At 37.8% G+C, this 19648-nt stretch overlaps 1 protein-coding gene across 2 annotated transcripts; it reads left to right on the forward strand.

Moving 5' to 3' along the window:
* The first annotated feature begins 54 nt into the window (after nucleotides 1-54).
* On the forward strand, nucleotides 55-18877 carry LOC133531479 (uncharacterized). 2 transcript variants are annotated; one of them, XM_061869729.1, is made up of 5 exons: nucleotides 55-594; nucleotides 12419-12508; nucleotides 15158-15240; nucleotides 17664-17791; nucleotides 18347-18877. In XM_061869729.1, the coding sequence occupies exons 1-5, from the start codon at nucleotides 466-468 to the stop codon at nucleotides 18487-18489; spliced, it is 573 nt and encodes a 190-aa protein (XP_061725713.1). In that variant the 5' UTR covers nucleotides 55-465; the 3' UTR covers nucleotides 18490-18877. The 2 variants fall into 2 exon arrangements, with proteins under 2 accessions (XP_061725713.1, XP_061725712.1); XM_061869728.1 differs by having other exon boundaries at nucleotides 80-594; nucleotides 15170-15240.
* The last annotated feature ends 771 nt before the right edge of the window (nucleotides 18878-19648 follow it).

Raw genomic sequence — 19648 nt, forward strand, 5'->3', positions numbered from 1 at the left:
GCTAGTTTCCTTGCTGTGGTTCTTGGCTATGTTTCATAGAAATCGATCCAGCATAATGTTTTTTCAAAATGATAGAAGACATTTTTGGCAGTTAAAAAAAAAATAGGTAGTTTTGATTTCAGCTTGAACTGTATTTAATAAAGCAACATGAAACCAAGGAACACCTCGATTGTCAGCATTAGTCATATTATTCAGCAGGCCGGCGTAAATAACACGTTTAACATCAAAGTTCACGTTTATTGACGCACGCCATCACGCCCCATCGATGCGTCTAAAAATACCCGCGTCTTGCAGTCTATCGGTTTTCGAACGCACCTCCACCTCCAGTCTGCTGGAGGCCGCCATTGAGATCGCAATTTTACCGCGCTTTTCGCAACATATATTTTTCGTAAAATACTTTTTTGTTTGGAACAACTGCAATTATAGTGTTATTAAAATTTATATTTAATAGGTGATTTTTTTATAATGATGGCGTTGAAAATGGGCTTGAGATTGCCGCCTTTGATTTTATTGGTATTTATTTGTGCGGATGTCATGGCGAAGGATTCGGCGGAATTGACGGAGCCTGTTGGAGAGACTAAACAGACCGTTAAGGTATTTTTTAACATTTATTTTAATTTTAGAATTTTCACGGTTATATATTTTCATTCGAATGTATTATTTGGAAAATGAAATAATTGTTTTAACATCATTATTCTTGGCTAGAACTAGAACCAGTAAAATGCATGCACCGTTCAGCATTAAGTAATACGTCAAATCTAAGTTATAGTATAATAAGTACTACATTATTTTAAGATGATGTATTTTTTTGGAAAATATTGTTTTTTTTTCTGTTGAAGTCATTTCAGAGAAAACTAGGTATACCAGAACAGCGACATCTGTAATATTAAAACCTTTTTGTAATTATAGACACCCTTTAAGTATTTAAAAAACTTTCCTACGCAAATCATAAATCATCACAATTAATATTATCACATTATATTCGCGGAACAAAAAAAGCTTTTATTACTGTTGTCACAAATGTTTATGAGTATTACACGGACGTAAATAAATGGAAACTCGTTTATTTGAGGATTTATATAAATATTCTCGAAAATAACACTGTCCAACGTGTGAAGGTCGGAAATTTGCTGAATCGAGCGAATATCGGGTGAACTTATCCGGCATGGGCTGGCCGCTGGTTGAAAAAAAAAGTTCACCTATTGATGGTAGCTTGACCATACTATAGTTCGTTTTTAGGGTTCCGTAATGGCAAAAAACGGAACCCTTATGGATTTGTCATGTCTGTTTGTCCGTCCGAATGTTACAGCCACTTTTTTCCGAAACTATAAGAACTATACTGTTGAAACTCGGTAAGTAGATGTATTCTGTGAACCGCATTAAGATTATCACACAATAACAGAAAAAAGGAAAAAATCCTTTAGGCGGGGCAAGACGGGTTCGTATTAAACCAGTTGAGTTTTAGGCCAAAATCTGAGTAAGTATGACTCTAATGTTGCCAGTTTCTATTTAATTCTGATTCTGAGTAAGTTCGATAATGTATAGAGCATTTTATTAGTTATCCAAGTTCCTAAGATGTCAGGTTATTAAGATCTCAAATTCCTAGCTCTTCAGATTCTCATAATGCCGGATTCTGAGTAGGTCAGAAAATCACATAACCATTGTGACATTGTCATTAAGAACTATCTATTAATTACTTTATCATATTTAATCTTAAAGTGGCCAGTATCTCAGATATCTGCTGATTGTACCTGGCCTTTTCGAAATTAAATATACATAAAATCTGTCCTAATAAGAAAGCGTTATTTCCAGAATTCATCATTAAAAGAATCTGCTTAATATTTTAATCGAATCGTTGCTAATCGGATGAGATAAGAAACTGCATAAATCCGATCCCAACTTATTACCAATCAGACGTATTACTGTCATGTCACGGGACCATATACGAATCTGACCTACTCAGAAATTGTTTTAAAAAGAAAGTGACTTCTATATCATAAGTCGTATGTCGATATTGTTTTGTTCAGAAAGATACCTATGGCGAATCTGGCCTCTACAGAGTCGGGCTTACTCAGATTCGGGCCCAAAAACGAAACTGTCTCAATACGAACCCGTCTTGCCCCGCCTAAAGGGTGGGGTGTGGGGTATCTATAGATAGGTCTTCTAAAATGATATTAGGTTTATATTTTTTCTAAACTGAATACCTAGTTTGCGCGAGAGACACTTCCAAAGTGGTAAAATGTGTGTAACTTCTAAAATAAGAGAATGATAAAAGTAAAAAGAAAATGTTGTTACCATGCAAACTTCCACCGAAAATTGGTTTGAACGAGATCTAGTAAGTAGTTTTTTTAATACGTCATAAATGGTACGGAACCCTTAATCGGCGAGTCCGACTCGCACTTGGCCGCTTTTAGGGTTCCGTAGTCACCTACAAACCTTTATTGTTTCGCCATGTCCGTCCGTCCGTCCGTCCGCGGATTTGCTCCGTATTCGTTAGTGCTAGAAAGTTGCAATTTGGCATGGATACATATATCGTGCATTGCAATAGAACGTTAAAATAAAAACTATTTAAAAAAAATTACTGTGCCTCCCATAAAAATAGATTTTTTGTGATTTTTTTCCTTTGTCCCAATAGTGTGGGGTATCGTTGGATAGATCTATAATAAGGGTCTCCAAAAAGACCAAAAACCATTTTTTGGACAACAAAGAAAAAAAAAGTCTCCCCCCTTTAACTTATGAACCATGGGTCAAAAAATAAAATAAAAAAATCGTGAAACAAAAGCTTAACAAAGAAGGGCAACGAAATAACATATACCTACCTTTCTCTGTCACTGTCAGCTCAAGTGTCTATACTTATGCTCTTTGTCTATACTGTCCAAGCCCGGTAGCCCCTGTAGGCAATGTTGAACCAATTTTCGATATTTTTTTTATACTTCGTCAGTGGAAAACAAGCATACGGCCCGCCTTATGGAAAGCAGTCTCCGTCCTATGTACGCCTGCAACTCCGGAGGAGTTACATGCGCGTTGCCGATCCTAACACTTTTCGCACCCTCGTTGAGCTCTTGCAACCTTACTCACCGGCAGGAACACAACACTATGAGTAGGGTCTAGTGTTATTTGGCTGAGGTTTTCTGTAAGGTTGAGTAAATTCCCCAGTTGGGTTCTGCTCTACACTTGGAATGACATCCGCTGTACCCGTACTACGTATGTGACGGTACTGAGGGCCTACCGCGAAAAATATAACGAAATCTTCGTTTGTCGCTTGGTTTTTAACAGGGCCGGATTTAGGGGAGGGCGACCGGGGCTACAGCCCCGGGCCTCCACAAAAGAGGGGCCCCCACAATAGAAACTTCGGGAAAATATCATATTAAGACTAGTGAACAACTTTTCCTTTGATATTTTATTTTGCGTTTTATTTTTGAAACGTGGTCTTGGTAAAAAGCAAAAACTTATAAAGTACAGTGCTCTAGAGCAGAAACGTACTTATCATTTTCTGCACACTTTTTAGAACAACAACTCTCAGAACATGAGAAATGAAAACTCTTTATGATTATTGCGTCGCTTGCTCTTGACCTAATATAATATGGACTGCTTTTTGAGCCACTTCAAGTAGTTTGTTGCCAAATCTATTAATATCCAACACATTTAATTCCGGTTATGTTTTGCTTAAAACAAATATTAATATGAAGACGCACTAAAATATAATAATGTCGAGTGTCCGATTTGTGGTCATTTTCACTCAATTTTCTAATTGGCTGAGGGTGTGAGGGCTTAAACAGATGGACTGCATCCCATTTAGTTTGTATTTTGTACCATTTGGCGTTGAAACTCTAGGTCCATGGGGTCCCAGCGCGCACAAGTATTTTGCAGAAATCGCTAAGCGTCTGGTTGACGTAACCCGTGACCGAAGAGCTGGCGATGGCGGCTTTCTCCCACAACGTATCAGCATTGCGATACAGTGAGGAAAGCCGGCATCCTTGGAATAATGCCTCAAGGGCCTATTTTAGATTTAAGCTAGTTTTTAAGGGGCTACTAGGCCAAATTAGCTGTTTTTATGTCGCTACAGCATGCTTGAACATAATGCATTAGGGTATTTAGAACCAGTGTACAAAGTATCATAACAGCCGGTGTAGCGGTTTCGAAGAAATTAACAAATTACCAATTTTTACTTTGGAGCAGCCTGTATGTGTTAGTAGCTCCTAGGGTAATAGGGAGCGTGCATGAACTGTAGGAGGCAGCACGGGAGCCGTCAGATTTTTGGCGCGAGGCGTAAATGTGATGTTTATTGTTCCGATGTAGCCCACAAGATGGCAGAACCTACTATGCACAAGAAAACACTTGACGTGTAAATGTACATGTTTTTGGTTCCGATTCAGGCCACAAGATGGCAGACCCTCCAACGCGCACGGTCCCTATATCCTCAAAGAATAGTATGGGACCTTCTTCAACCTTTTTGATTATTTTACCTTTTTAGGGTTCCGTAGCCAAATGGCATAAAACGGAACCCTTATAGTTTCGCCATGTCCGTCTGTCTGTCTGTCTGTCTGTCTGTCCGAGGCTTTGCTCCGTGGTCGTTAGTGCTAGAAAGCTGAAATTTGGCATGGATAAATAAATCAATTAAGCCGACAAAGTCGTACAATAAAATCTAAAAATTTAATTTTTTTTAGGGTACCTCCCCTACACGTAAAGTGGGGGTGAAATTTTTTTTTTCGCTTCATCTCTAGAGTGTGGGGTATCGTTGGAAAGGTCTTTCAAAACTAATAGGGGTTTTCAAGAAACATTTTTTGATAAAGTGAATATATTCGGAGATAATCGCTCCGAAAGAAAAAAAAATGTGTCCCCCCCCTCTAACTTTTGAACCAAAAAAATTGTGGAAGTAGAGCTTAATAAAGACATTAAATGAAAACTATAGCGGACATGATCAGTTTAGCTGTTTTTGAGTTATCGCAAAAAGTTTTCCCTTCATAGTAAAAAGACTTATTTTAATTAGGTACTGATTATGCAAATTTGCCTATTTGTTTAACTCAGGTGAAAAGTACCGTTTCATCCCTTGGTTAACAATTTACTATACTTTAAGCTCCAGTTTAGCTTATTGTGACGGAAGAGTAACTACGGAACCCTACACTGAGCGTGGCCCGACATGCTCTTGGCCGGTTATTTACTTTGGAGCAGCCTGTATGTGTTAGTAGCTCCTAGGGTAATATCCTCAAAGAATAGTATGGGACCTTCTTCAACCTTTTTGATTATTTTACCTTTTTTATTTATGTTATGACACAAATAAGCTTCTGAGTTTTGAAAAATGTCATCATTATTAAATATTTCGAACAAATTGTCAAAAACACTGCCAAAGATTAACACAGTGTGTTTCTTTTTGTTGTCGATTATTGCAAATAACTTTTGTTCGAAAAAAATATTAACGTCAGAGCATTCCTGAGAAGTAACCCTACGTGGGATTTCAGGGTTTGTCCATTGGCTAAGGTGACCCTGTATAACCTATACAGAGTAATTCATGAGACGTGAGCAGGTTTACAGCCTACACAATCAGTAAATGTTAATGAATCGTTCACCATCATATTAAGTAAAACAATCACGCTTCTTTTCTGTTATTTAACTTTTTGGTAAGGAACAATTTAAGTATCTAGTTACAATCATGGACACCCAACAACACAAAGATACAATACAACACAATTAACAAAGATTAAACCTCTTTAACCGTTATGACAGCACTTTAATTATGAAGAAAATAAAATGTCACACTTGAATGAGATACGATTTTTCAAAAGTAACCAGGTATGGGGTGTGGAATAATTAATAATTTTAATTATTATTGTTGATAATTTAAATTCCACACTTCATATAACCAGGCTTCGATGACATTCAATTTGCACGTCACCATGATGTCACGTTGTCCATCTTACGAATTTTCTATCTATGACCGTAATATGATAAGATTCATATACCTACAACCTCGACATTGGCAGAATCATCAACACCTTTATGGAGCCATAACACGAAAAATTGATTGATTGTCTTACGAATTTTCAATCTGACGGTCACGTGACACCTGACGTGAGTATAACATTTTTTCCCCATCACAAAAAGTGCACAGCGCCGCTAAAGAAGTTTTCACTTCAAAAAAACTAGATTGTAATTTTTCGTGTATTTACCCCAGTGGGAAAAATAAAAAGTTTTATACAATTTTATATCACTTAAAGCAGTTGGGTAAAAATAACAAAATAAATACATTACAATGCATTTTTAAATTAAATAGATCCGTAAGTAGTTGATTGCAATATAAATAATCCACAGTTAGAAAGAAGCCATTGACTTCAGTCTACGTAAACAATAACTATATTTTAGTCGCGCGAAAGGTGACATACTCGTATGCTCCTACGTTTTTATTGAATTTTAAATATATCGAGGGTTTTGGCAAATCGTTCGAGGGCGGAGAACAGGATTCTGTTTTGATACTTGTTTGATCTTGTTTCGATACTCCGATTGGTGCATTTATTTATTTATTAGACATTTATAAGCTTAACAGGTGCACTAAATCACTTACAAACTAGCTATAGGCTACAGTAGGATTAACAAAACAAAATACATATGTACATTAAAACACAATTTATTAATTGACAGAAATATTGAATATAGGAATATTAAAGACATCAATTGTCAAGTAGCGGTACTGATAAATCCACTACTCGAAAATAATAAGCGTTTTGGTAAGAAAACTGAAGTATGGAGTGAGCACTCTATGCTTACTTATTTCTCTATACTAAGGGGGAGTAGAGGGGTTTCCTACCCACCCAATTATACTGAAATTTTTAATGAATTTATCAAATGTGACTCTTACGAAAATATAGGTAGATAGGTATGGCTACTAAGTCAGTTTAAACTTTTAAAATTCACCAAAATAAAAACATTTTGAACTTTGAATCAATCGCTATCCAAACCAAAAAAGTTTTATCGTCTTTATGCGACGTAATTCTAAAGCGTTCATTTCTTTACCATACCCAAAAAGTACAGATACCTATTTTATCCACAGTGGTAAACACAATAGGCCACTATCTATTCTTTACAACTATTATTTTCATAAAAAGTTGTGCCACTTGTTTACAAATTTTCGAACGCCCCCTCGCGATATGAAATTGTCATCGCCTCTCGTTTTGTCACCGCAATTTATTGTAAGTATTTTTACCAACATAAAACTAAAATAGTAGCCAATAAAATAAAATAGGTCGCGTAGCCAACATGCAAATCGCTTATGCTGCGTAGCGATCGAAACGATACTGTCACTGTCGCACTAATATTGAAGAGTGATAGAGAGATACAAAGCGTTTCGTTGTCGAAGTAATAGCGATTGTCACCTTGGCTAGGCTGGAAGGCCTCAGGGGGCCTACCGCGAAAAATTCGCAAATTGCGGGGATCTTTCTCTTTTACTCTCACTAAGACGTAATTAGAGTAACAGAGAAAAATGCCCGCGTGGGACCGTGCGAAGTGCATGGTGGGGGTAAGTAAAGCGATCCCAGCGCATAAGGTGGTAAAAATTTGAACTAACTGCGGATAGCGTCTTTAACATTTCGTACAATTATATGGCTCGAAATGAAACTTTGATTTACGATTACTCCTGAAATATTCATTTAAATTGTATGGTGTAACGGGGACCATTGTAAGCTGTGTGAAATGCTTAATATAACTAACGTATTCATTTTGATAATTGTTAATAATGTATCCATGTAAATAGCTTTGCAAATGCCACATATTACGTGATCTTTTTCTAGAAGTTACGAAACTGGTTACGAATATGTATAGTAAGTTATCCTTAAAAGATAGACATTTAACATCGCGGACGTTTTTGTAGACCTATGAATGAGAAACAACCCCACCATACATTATGTTGTTATAGCTCAAACGGATTAGGCAGCGTTTTCGATGAAAGCTCCTGGCCAGCGAGCGTGATTTTTTCCGACAACATCGTTATATTTCAAACAATTTACACAAAACCTTAACAAGTTATATACTTAAGCCTTCCTCAAGAATCACTCTATGAAAGCCGTATGAAAATCCGTTCAGTAGTTTTTAGTTTTGGAGTAGTTTTATAAGATGTAGTGAATTGACGTTTTCCCCTAGACTTGCGGACACTAGGTTGCGTGACAGTCGTGCACGCTCCCACCTTTACAATAGCGGTTTTAAAATTCGAAAAAAATGCATAACAAAATAGTATTTTTGAGATGTCACGTATAAACAGAACGAATGTAAAGCCTGACTAACTTACATCCGCGAGAAGGGCAGTTGTGCTACGGATTTTAGTTCAAAGTCGCGATATTCTGTCATTTTGTGACAATGACATTCGATCTCTAGTTTGTCGCTTCTCTCGCGCGTGAGTTGTGCTGTAACAATAACAATATACATAATGAATAAAAAAACAAAAAAAATGAAATAAAAAAAAAAAATCTAAAATAGGCCCTTGAGGCATTGTACCAAGGATGCTGGCGGCATTTCCTCGTTGTATCGCAATACTGATAAGTTGTGCGAGGAAGCCGCCAGCAATTGAAATTAAGTTTTAATATCGTTTTATAAATAAAATATGAAATGACGACTGCGATGTTTGCGAATATTTCATTTTACTTTAATAATAGATCGATTCTATAATATTATATACTTATTTATTCTACACTGCGTTATTTATAGACAAACAAGTAGTCACATTTACATGAAAATAACTTTTTAAATGGTCCAATACCGGTATTAATTCCGGTATTAGGTGTGGCGTCTCCAGTCATTGGCAACATTGTGCTGCAAGATTGTAACAGATGGAGTTAGCACTTTCTACATCGCGCTTATGGAGATCCGAATGACAGCCATTAGTGGCCATTACCTTATCAGTTACCATAAATACTACTCCTGACCAACATTTGGTAGACTTCGGTTCGCAGGCATAACACTCGCCTCGCCTGGAGAGAGTACCTAAACTCTATTACATCTCTCTGGGTTTCTCTACAGAGGCAATATCTAATTTCAATACCGGTATACGAGGTACAACATACGTCCAAGGTTGGATACCCGATAAATTAGTGTGAATCATTGTGTGCGATTAAAAAATCGGCTTGTTTTGAAACCATAGCAGTGGGGCGACACTCTTCCTTTCGGGCATTCTCGGTTCAGCATTGCTCCGAGCAATTATTAGGGTTGGTAAAGGGATGTACTATACATTAGAAAGGGGCAGCTCGATTCGTCCCTGAATCGTTGTCAAACTTCGATTTTGTAGGAAGTGTAATTTCTGTACGATAGTACTATTATTTATTCTGTGGCCATGGTTTAATCCTGAGCTATCCTACCTCTGAGTATCTTTCGACTCTGTGTCGGAGTACTCGGAGTGTTGTTTTTGGCAGCTCCAGCGATATTCGAGAATTAATCGCCGAGCGCAGGTGTGGAGTTAATTTCTGCATTCAACAGTATCCATTCATGTTTGAGATTGGATTAAGACATATTTCGTTCGCGCCTCGCTTTAATGGTCGTGTTGGCTACCACACGTAGGTATTAGTACATTGTGCAAAGAGAGGGTAAGTGAAATATTGGACACTAGGGAATTAAAGACTCGAGTATACTTACCCCAGGAAGTTACACACAAAGCTTTTCATCACACTTGCGAAGAAAAAAATAAATTTTAAGCGAAATCATTCTTAAATTAGTTGACATTTCAAACATAAGTCCGCCATATTGTAATTGTTTGACAGGTAGGCATCGAAGGCACAGACCTACCTGGCATTCAGCCACGATTGAAAATTGAGTAAAAATGTTTTTAACGGCTATTAAATTAATGAAAATATTTTTTAAAAGCGTAAACAAAAATATTAAAATCAACGTCAGTATTTTAAAAGTAAACCTACATGGTTTGTATGAATTAGTGACCGAATTTAAAATGTTATATCTCCGTAGGGAGTCATAGTTTTTTTTTTCACAATCCATAACTCCCACAGGTACAATATACTTAGGCCTTTAGTACACCTGCATGAAATAAGATCTTTTTCGAGCAAGTGTGATGAGAAAATATTAACAGAAAGAGTGGGATCCCTTATGTCCGACCCTGGCGTGAGTCATCCTGGTCTATTACCACATACATTTCATATTTCCAACGCACATTTCAGAAAACTTAAAATCTGTGTACGGCTTAATTGCGTCATCACCAGTATATTAACCAAATGTTTACAAATACTTCATAAATACTCAGCGTAAACGCTGTGAACTCACAATTCGTAAACATTATCGCAAAGTGATTTATATCAAGCGAAACGTCTGCTAGCGATACTACAACTTTATTATGTTAAAGGCAAAACCCCAAAAATTTCTTCCAAAATAAGCTTAAATCATCAATATGTAATCAAAGCTAACACAATTTTCGTCTATATTGCGCAAAAATCAGTTTAATATTTGGACATTTTTGTGATAGATCCAAACGGTTTACAGGAAATGTTGACATTTTTGACTTAGACCAAGGTGCCGAACACCCAAAAGGTGCTAATTGTAGCCTATTTCTAAAGGAAAGTGTCATATTTTGATTCAAATACTAGACTTGTTGGGTGGTGTCGTCCAAGGGCTGGGGCAAATTATCGTACTTTTGCGTGGTTATCGTACTTATGCTCTTTGGAACGTAAATCGTACCGGAGCCCAACATATAGATATCGTACCTACATGTACGGTCACGTCTGAAAATATCGCTTCAATTATTGCCCATATATTAAGGTAGTGTCATACATATTTTTGGCTCATTTTTTGTACCAATATATTCAGACGTGACTGTACGATAGTTGGTAGTAGCGATTGGATCGGTGCTCCGAAAGCTTGCAGCTTTTGTATTTTTTTTCATTATCTCTGTAATATTAAAAATATCGCAAAGATTTACGGTCCAACAATCGAGTCAAGGGTGTCTGTTAGTACAGTCACCCTCAGATACATCGGAGCGGGCAAGGTGCTCACAAATATCTGAACAAAGCCGCTATCATCAATAGGTTTTTTTTTAATTAATTTATTGAATAAACAAACAATTTACAGTCTAGAATTTAATACAAGAGTTCAGAGAAAAAAGAACAATACATATATTAATGTCTTATATCTAATAAAAAAAACATTGTAGTATTCTTAGTATAAGTAGCTTGTGTCATTTGATTTCAATAAGTGCATTTTAATAACTTAACGTTAAGGTGCATAATCAGAAATTTTTGAACACCATGGCCGCTTTGATATATATCTGATGAAGGTATGTTTCCGTATACTGTAAAAAGTTAAGTTAATTTCGTTGATGTTAAAATACACGTGAATAGCTTAACGAGATGAAAGCTGGTGCATTGCATCATCGCACCAAAACTTAATTTATTTAGAACTAGCAACCCGCCCCGGCTTCGCTCGGGTTACCTACATAAAACCTTAATAAATTATACACCTAAAGTCAAGAATAACTCTATTGACAGCTGAAAACCGCATGAAAATCCGTTCAGTAGTTTATGAGTTTATCTCAAACATACAGACAGACAGACGCGGCGGGGGACTTTGTTTTATTAGTTCTAGTGACTATTTAGCTTCTCTCAGTAGTATCTTAGTCTGTCTCTTAGCCTATATGTATATATCGATTATGAATCGATAGCTTAAGTGGTTCTCGAGATATTTAGTGATGTGACGCACGGACAGAGTCGTACCATAAGGGTTCCTTTTGTACCCTTTTGGTACGGAACCCTAAAAAAGAGGTTAAGGTCATAATTAAAATGTATCAACAACTTTCCAGTATCCAAACATATTGGCTCGCATCTCAACCCTCTCGATAATTTCGCGATCTGGCATCGAGCCAAACACATTATTAATATTTATGTAGCTACCTATAACGCGTCTGCGCTGAATTAAACACGTTACTGCTTTTTTAGCGCGGATCACAGATTGCAATGATTCAGCAACCTAAAATTGAAATTTTGAGGTTATTTAGGCACTTTAGGGGGCTTGGGGTGATTCTGATAATCCTTACTTACCTATTTTTTTTACATTTAGTTTATTTACAATAACAAAACACATATATGTATGTATGTATGTATGTATATACTTTATTGTACATACCTAGAAATAAAAACACGAAAAACAGTTACAGAGTAAATTAAATACAACAAAGGCGAACTTATTCCTGTATGCGATCTCTTCCAGTCAACCTTTGAGGAAATGAGTCAAACAGAAATAATACCACACTGAGTCTTATGAGGCGCCGTGCGCGCCTTCTTCTTTCTTGGTACCAGTGTGAACTCCTCCTCATCCACACTGGTAACGGGGAGCTTCTCCGCCCGTCAGCTGGCGACGGCCTTGTACCTGTGGCTTACGTTATACCCCCTCTTAATCAAAATGAACTCACCAGCGTTTTTTAATTCTATTTTTTTTTCAGGTCAACACCGGCGCCCCGCTGATGTTCGCCGACGAACTAAAACAGACGCTGGAGAAGTACCTCTTCGGGATGTGTCCCAGTGGCTACAAGGTGTGTATAGTTTACACGAAAGCTCAATATCTGAAGAGAAAGATGCTCGCAATTTGCAAACCTCGGCGTTCGCGGTAAGCCTGGAACAGCTTGCCCAATCGAATTGTCGGTCTGAGGGCCTACTGCGTGAGGGCTACCGTTTTTGTGGGCACCAGTTGGCGCCACTGTAGAGCGAGGTCCAGAAAAACAGATCTAAAAATTCAAATGTTCTAATATACACATGGTATTTTAAAGTCTAAATTTGCCTTTTTTAAATCTGTTTAATTTTGCATACCTATATTTTAATTGGCATTTTTAGGGTTCCGTAGCCAAATGGCAAAAAACGGAACCCTTATAGATTCGTCATGTCCGTCTGTCTGTCCGATTCTGTCACAGCCACTTTTTTCCGAAACTATAAAAGCTATACTGTTCAAACTTGGTAAGTAGATGTATTCTATGAACCGCATTATGATGTTTACACAAAAATAGAAAAAAAAAACAATAAATTTTGGGGGTTCCCCATACTTAGAACTGAAACTCAAAAAATCCTTTTTCATCAAACCCATACGTGTGGGGTATCTATGGATAGGTCTTTAAAAATGATATTGAGGTTTCTAATATCATTTTTTTCTAAACTGAATAGTTTGCGCGAGAGACACTTCCAAAGTGGTAAAAAGTGTGTCCCCCCCCCCCCCCCCCCGTAATTTCTAAAATAACAGAATGAAAAATCTAAAAAAAATATATGATATACATTGCCATGCAAACTTCCACCGAAAATTGGTTCGAACGAGATCTAGTAAGTAGTTTTTTTAATACGTCATAAAAATTAAAAAAAAAATTTTTTTTCATCAAACCCATACGTGTGGGGTATCTAGAGATAGGTCTTCAAAAATGATATTTAGGTTTCTAATATCATTTTTTTCTAAACTGAATAGTTTGCGCGAGAGACACTTCCAAAGTGAAAAAATGTGTGTCCCCCTCCCTGTAACTTCTAAAATAACACAATGAAAAATCTAAAAAAAATATATGATATACATTACCATGCAAACTTCCAACGAAAATTGGTTTGAACCAGATCTAGTAAGTAGTTTTTTTTTTAATACGTCATAAATGGTACGGAACCCTTCATGGGCGAGTCCGACTCGCACTTGGCCGCTTTTTTTTAACTACTAACGTTTTGAACTATATCTAATGTTTGCCATGAATACCATGATTAATCAAAGATGGCAACACAGTTGAGAATAAGGAGTGAAAATTCGCGATAAATATAAATAGATAAAAGCGCAGGCCAGTCCAAAGTACGCATTTATGCGTTTGAGGGAGTAAGAGATATTGCTATTTCATTCCACCGCATAGCTGCGTCCCTTAGACAGATCTACGCTGGGCCATTATGTAGAGGAGCCCTTATCGTCTGTCACCATGCCTGTCACGTTCTAACAAGTATGTAAGTGCGAAAGTGAGAGGCATAGTGATAAAAATGCAACCATGCTGCCACCGCAGGTCACCTCATTAAGGTGTATGTACCTAATTAAAGCCGGACCAGAAATATATGACCATTGTCAAAAGGGCGCTGTTATTTTCATGTATAGGGTGACAGTTCAGAGTGCTTACCGGGAAAATCGAAATTCGCAAATTGCGGGGATCTTTCTCTTTTACTCTCACTAAGACGTAATTAGAGTGACAGAGAAAAATGCCCGCAATTGACGAACTTCGATTTTCGCGGTAGGCCTCCAGTTTAGTATGAAAATTTTAGTTCCAATGAAATTTCGCAATATGGCGCGTGATTATATATTACTGGTCAGGCTATAGAGTAACAGAGAAAGATGCCCTCAATTTATAAACTTCCGTGTTCGCGGTAGGCTCTGGGGGCCTACCGCGAAAACCGAAATTCGCAAATTACGGGGATCTTTCTCTTTTACTCTTAGTAAGACGTAATCAGAGTAACAGAGAAAAATGCCCGCAATTGACGAATTTCGATTTTCCCGGTAGCCGCCCTGGGATGGAACCGATGGAATGCGTTGTAGATCAAACAATAGAATTGTCAATTTAGTATCAGGGATCATCTCTACATAACTTTCATGTCCCACATTTCTATTTCAAGGAAACCATGAATTCTGGAAATAACTTTAATGTCGTGTTTAACGGTTTGCGGTTGTTCTGAAGTGTTTTCAAATGTCCGCATTTACGGCTTTATAATGGCGGTTTCTAGATTATTTAAACACTGTGAACTACCTATGTTTCAACAAAACAGTAACAGTCAATTGTTCAGTTTATGGGCTCCACAGACCTTGCAACAAATCGCGTGCGATTTTCGATACATTGCCGGCTCAGGTGAACCAAATTCTATTTCTGACATTTTCCTAACCAACAGTTATTTGTGTCCCAAGGGAGGAAAAGTAGGACATCGCGTGCCGCGTGTAAAATTGTCAAACACGCAGGATGGAATGTCCTATGATTCCTCCCGTGGTGCGCATACTATTTTTCTGCTCGACGGAGGCGGAAAGCGGCAACTTCGTTTAGCGCAGCGGGAGCAAAGATGACGCTTTCCGCCCGGAGGGCAGAAAAATATTTTTCTAACTAGGCTGGAATCACCCTATCGCACTCTATCATCCCTTCTCTCTCTTTCTATTTCGTTTCTTCAGTAGAGCTAAATAACCGTGTGTAATGTAGTATCTTTCACAGATGCCAAAGCCGAAGAACGCGACCGCGGTCAGCTGCGACCTGGACACGGAGCAGCAGGACCTCGCTGGAAGGTACTGTATTCCACTTGTCACTAAAGCGCCAATTACATCCACACTTTTTTTTTCGGCATAAACATTTAAGTAACAAATATATATATCAAGTAAGTATTTTTTCGTTGCTAAAAATTGTACTACAAATAAAATAGAGCTCTAATTTCGCTCCAATTTATTTGTATTACAATTCCTAACGTAGAGAATTAGTATCGAACATAGATATAGGTACTTATGTTACTTATTTGAATCATTTATTCCCAGTTACTTATATATTGTACTAATGTTTTGATTTTTCTTTACATCTAAATTTACTATCTTTCCTACATTCTCATTTGGATTAGCAACCTTGTGACTACTTATAAAATAAAACTACTAAAACTAAACGTACCTAGAAAACAAAAGATACCTAAATCAGACCCTGGCCTCTTGGCAGGGTGCCCATCACGCAGGCAGCATTCCCGCGCTGTATCGCGACGGCAAGCCTTTGCGCGAGAAAACTGCCTGCGCGAGGGTCTCCCGTTGCCTCCCTCAATCGCTTTCCAAGCTCCCTGTGGAGCCCACTCCACACTTTTCGATATCGGGCCCAAAATCAGTCCCGATTTCGGGCTTGATAATAGTTTTCCTTTTCACGGAATATCAGCACATCGTTAACAATATTTGAAATGTAAATACTTTGTCTCTAATTGCCACAAATGTTCAGTGTTTGATATTTCTGCATATGAACCATTTTTTTTTTTCATTCCAAATATTGTAAACGATGTGCTGATATTTGGTGATACGGGAAAATAATCTTTCTCGGGCCCGAAATCGGGTCTGGGGGCCTCCCGCAAAAACCGAAATCCGCAAATTGCGGGGATCTTTCACTTTTACTCTCATTAAGACCTAATTAGAGTGACAGAGAAAAATGTCTTTAATTGACGAACTTCGATTTTCGCGGTTATAGCCCTAATAAAGTGTGGATGTAATTGGCATTTAACACAGAATTGATAAAGTAGGATTTTAAAAAGTAGGCGAAGTTTAAACTGTGACTTGACGAATAAACATTTTCACCCCACAGGGGTTTATTGCATAATAATATAAAAGCTAATACTATTAGTAATTTAACATACAAAATCACTAATAATATTAGCGTGTTAAGCCCCCAGGAAAAGGCTCATTTCATTGTTCAAAAACAGATAAAAAAAGTTGCATTTTATCTACACACTAATTTGATGCAAATTTTGAGTTGTTTCCTTATATTGGCTGGTAGAATTGACTTTTTAATTATGTTTTAGAATGATAAATATTTAATAATGTTCACGGATTTAATTTGGTTTGGTTTTGTTTGATATTTTACTATTTTCCTCTTGTGTGTGCGGTGAAAAATATTGTGTTTTATTCGGTGGCAAAATTTGCAACCATCGTGCCTTGAAACCCTCGCAACGCAACGGTCAAAATTCCACTTTTGGAACCACTCGCTACGCTGTTGGTTCAATTTTAGATTCTTTCGCTTGCTCATGTGTCAATATTAGCACGAGCGGTTAAACAACAACTTTGCCCCCTTGTAAAACTATAACTACCTATTGTGTTTTTATTTATTTACTCAGCTTAAGTTACATCTTGTGCCTTACAAGTAAAATTGAAAACCTCGCCTTTTGAGCTTACTCCAGTTTCCACTTTTTTAGGGGTCCGTAGCCAAATGGCATAAAACGGAACCCTTATAGTTTCGCCATGTCCGTCTGTCTGTCTGTCTGTCTGTCCGAGGCTTTGCTCCATGGTCGTTAGTGCTAGAAAGCTGAAATTTGGCATGGATATATAAATCAATAAAGCCGACAAAGTCGTACAATAAAATCTAAAATTTTTTTTTTTTTAGGGTACCTCCCCTACACGTAAAGTGAGGGTGAATTTTTTTTTTCGCTTCAACCCTAGAGTGTGGGGTATCGTTGGAAAGGTCTTTCAAAACTAATAGGGGTTTTCAAGAAACATTTTTTGATAAAGTGAATATATTGGGAGATAATCGCTCCGAAAGAAAAAAAAAATGTGTCCCCCCCCTCTAACTTTTGAACCATAGGTCCAAAAAATATGAAAAAAATCGTGGAAGTAGAGCTTAAGAAAGACATTAAATGAAAACTATAGCGGACATGATCAATTTAGCTGTTTTTGAGTTATCGCAAAAAGTTTTCCCTTCATAGTAAAAAGACTTACTTTAATTAGGTACTGATTATGCAAATTTGCCTATTTGTTTAACTCGGGTGAAAGGTACCGTTTCATCCCTTGGTTAAAAATTTACTATACTTTAAGCTCCAGTTTAGTTTATTGTGACGGAAGAGTAACTACGGAACCCTACACTGAGCGTGGCCCGACATGCTCTTGGCCGGTTTATTTTAATACCGTTTCCTCGGGTGATAAACAACATTTTTGCTTCCTCGTTAAACAAATAACTAACTTTCAAGTTTCAACAGATTAGCGGCCCTAGCGCTCCGAGCGCACTCGGCCGGACGCGGCGACTGCTCGCGGCTCGGCGTCGCGCTCGCGAACACGTTCGGCGAGCTTGCTCGCACCGCCGCCAACAGGCACGCGCTCAACCAAGGTACAGTCATTAGTAACAATTCAACCCGTATCGTCCCACTGCTGGGCATAGTGGGCCTACCGCGAACCACGTTCGACGTGTTGCCTCTCTGTCGCGCTTGCAAATTCGTATGTGACTGTGACAGGGAGACAACACGTCGAACGCAGTTCGAGGTAGGCCCTCAGGCCCCCTTTCACGCGCGAGAGGGCTTGGGCTGGGCTATATAGTCCTCACGCGGGCCACAAAACACACAGGCAGTCATAAAATCATTTGAAGAAATATTTTCCCGCAACCCTGTTTGAATTATAAGTATCTAGTTGTAGTCAACGCCCTGAGGCCCCGATTTAGAGACCCCTAGGCACTTGGTAGGTATGGCTCTTGGAATTCCAGGGGGCCCCCCTAAATTTATCGGGGCCGCCTTCTCCATCTTAAAAAAATGCCAGGTTGCCTGGGCCCCTAGGCGCGGGCTGACTCGGGCGAGATTTGAACTACTTACTTATTTACTTCGAAACCTATCTGCTTATAAAATTTTATAAGTTATTTAGAAACTTTCAAATAAAAAGTCTTTGTTTACAGCAGCGACAAACGAAGCGAACAAGAAACGCAAGCTCTCGAAAAGCCAGAAAGCGAAGATCCAGGCGAAGCAGCGGACCGCGCTCGCCGTCAAGAAGAAGGCTGCTGCCTTAGCCGCCGCCGCTGCTGCTAAAATGTCTGCGTAGACATTAGACATTATTAGCTTTAACTTTAAATAGTTATTTCCTTAGTTAACTTATATTGTTCATAAGAAATATTTCTGGAGAAGACGTATTTCTTATCGTCGTTGAGAATGCTAAATTCGGTATGAGCGCGTTTTTATCAAACTAAATAATACCTTATGTATTTTTTATCTAGGTAACTATTTGTAAAAAATCGAGCACATTATGGATTTGGCATTCTCAACGACGTTATGTAAACTAAACTTAGTCAATAAATACTAAACTTAAATATAAAAATACTCTAAACATGTATAAATAAATATAAATATAAACTAAAGTTAATTATATATATATATATAAACACTCAGTACACGTTACTAAATACATTGTTTAAAATATGGCACCATCTAAATTACTTCGTTTAATAACATATTAATAATTGTAAAAAAATTTGGCGTTGGCAGAAATGTTACCGCCAAGTCCTATGGACGCGATTTTGTGGATAACCCTGTTACATTTAGTTTTGTGACTTTGTCTAGCTAGCTGGATACTAGCTGGTTTTCGGGGAGTTAAAAAGTTTGGAAGTTTTATTTAACAAACGAAGCTACAAAGAAACGCAAGCTCTCAAAGAGTCACAAAGCGAAGATCCAGGCGAAGCAGCGGACCGTCAAGAAGAAGGCTGCTGCCTTAGCCGCCGCTGCTGTTGCTAAAATGTCCGCGTAGTTACTAGTTTTACTTTAAATAGTTATTTCCTTAGTAAACAATATGTCTTAGGGCCTGTTTCACAATGTCCAAGTATTGGATATCTAATTAACAAATATATATATAGATGCTAGGTAGGCCGTTGACGAAACTTGTTGTGGATATATATTTTGTATTAAGTGACTTATTCTTCAATGTAGTGCGAAAATAAATGGATATTAACAAATAAAATAACTGCCAGATATAACTTTCTGCAAAACTTAGCACATTATCTACCAGTTAAGGTTATTTGAAGATTGTGAAACGCCAACGATGACTTTATTCGTCATATAAGTGGCAAGTAGCTTAGGACTTTACTTGGACATTGTGAAACAGGGACTTAGAATCGGGCCAAGCTACCAAAGAGCCAGGAAGCGAATATCCAGGCGAAGCGGCGGACCGCGCTGGCCGTCAAGAAGAACGTTGCTGCAAAAAAAATTTT

The sequence above is a fragment of the Cydia pomonella genome, chromosome 25, assembly GCF_033807575.1.
Source record: "Cydia pomonella isolate Wapato2018A chromosome 25, ilCydPomo1, whole genome shotgun sequence".
Lineage (NCBI taxonomy): Eukaryota > Metazoa > Arthropoda > Insecta > Lepidoptera > Tortricidae > Cydia > Cydia pomonella.

Bases quoted from the DNA above. Each gene is read 5' to 3' on its own strand.
- LOC133531479 (XM_061869729.1), top strand. From the start codon at position 466: ATGATGGCGTTGAAAATGGGCTTGAGATTGCCGCCTTTGATTTTATTG. The intron at 15,241-17,663 runs GTACTGTATTCC...AAGTTTCAACAG, and splicing joins CAGCAGGACCTCGCTGGAAG to ATTAGCGGCCCTAGCGCTCC. The intron at 17,792-18,346 runs GTACAGTCATTA...CTTTGTTTACAG, and splicing joins CAGGCACGCGCTCAACCAAG to CAGCGACAAACGAAGCGAAC.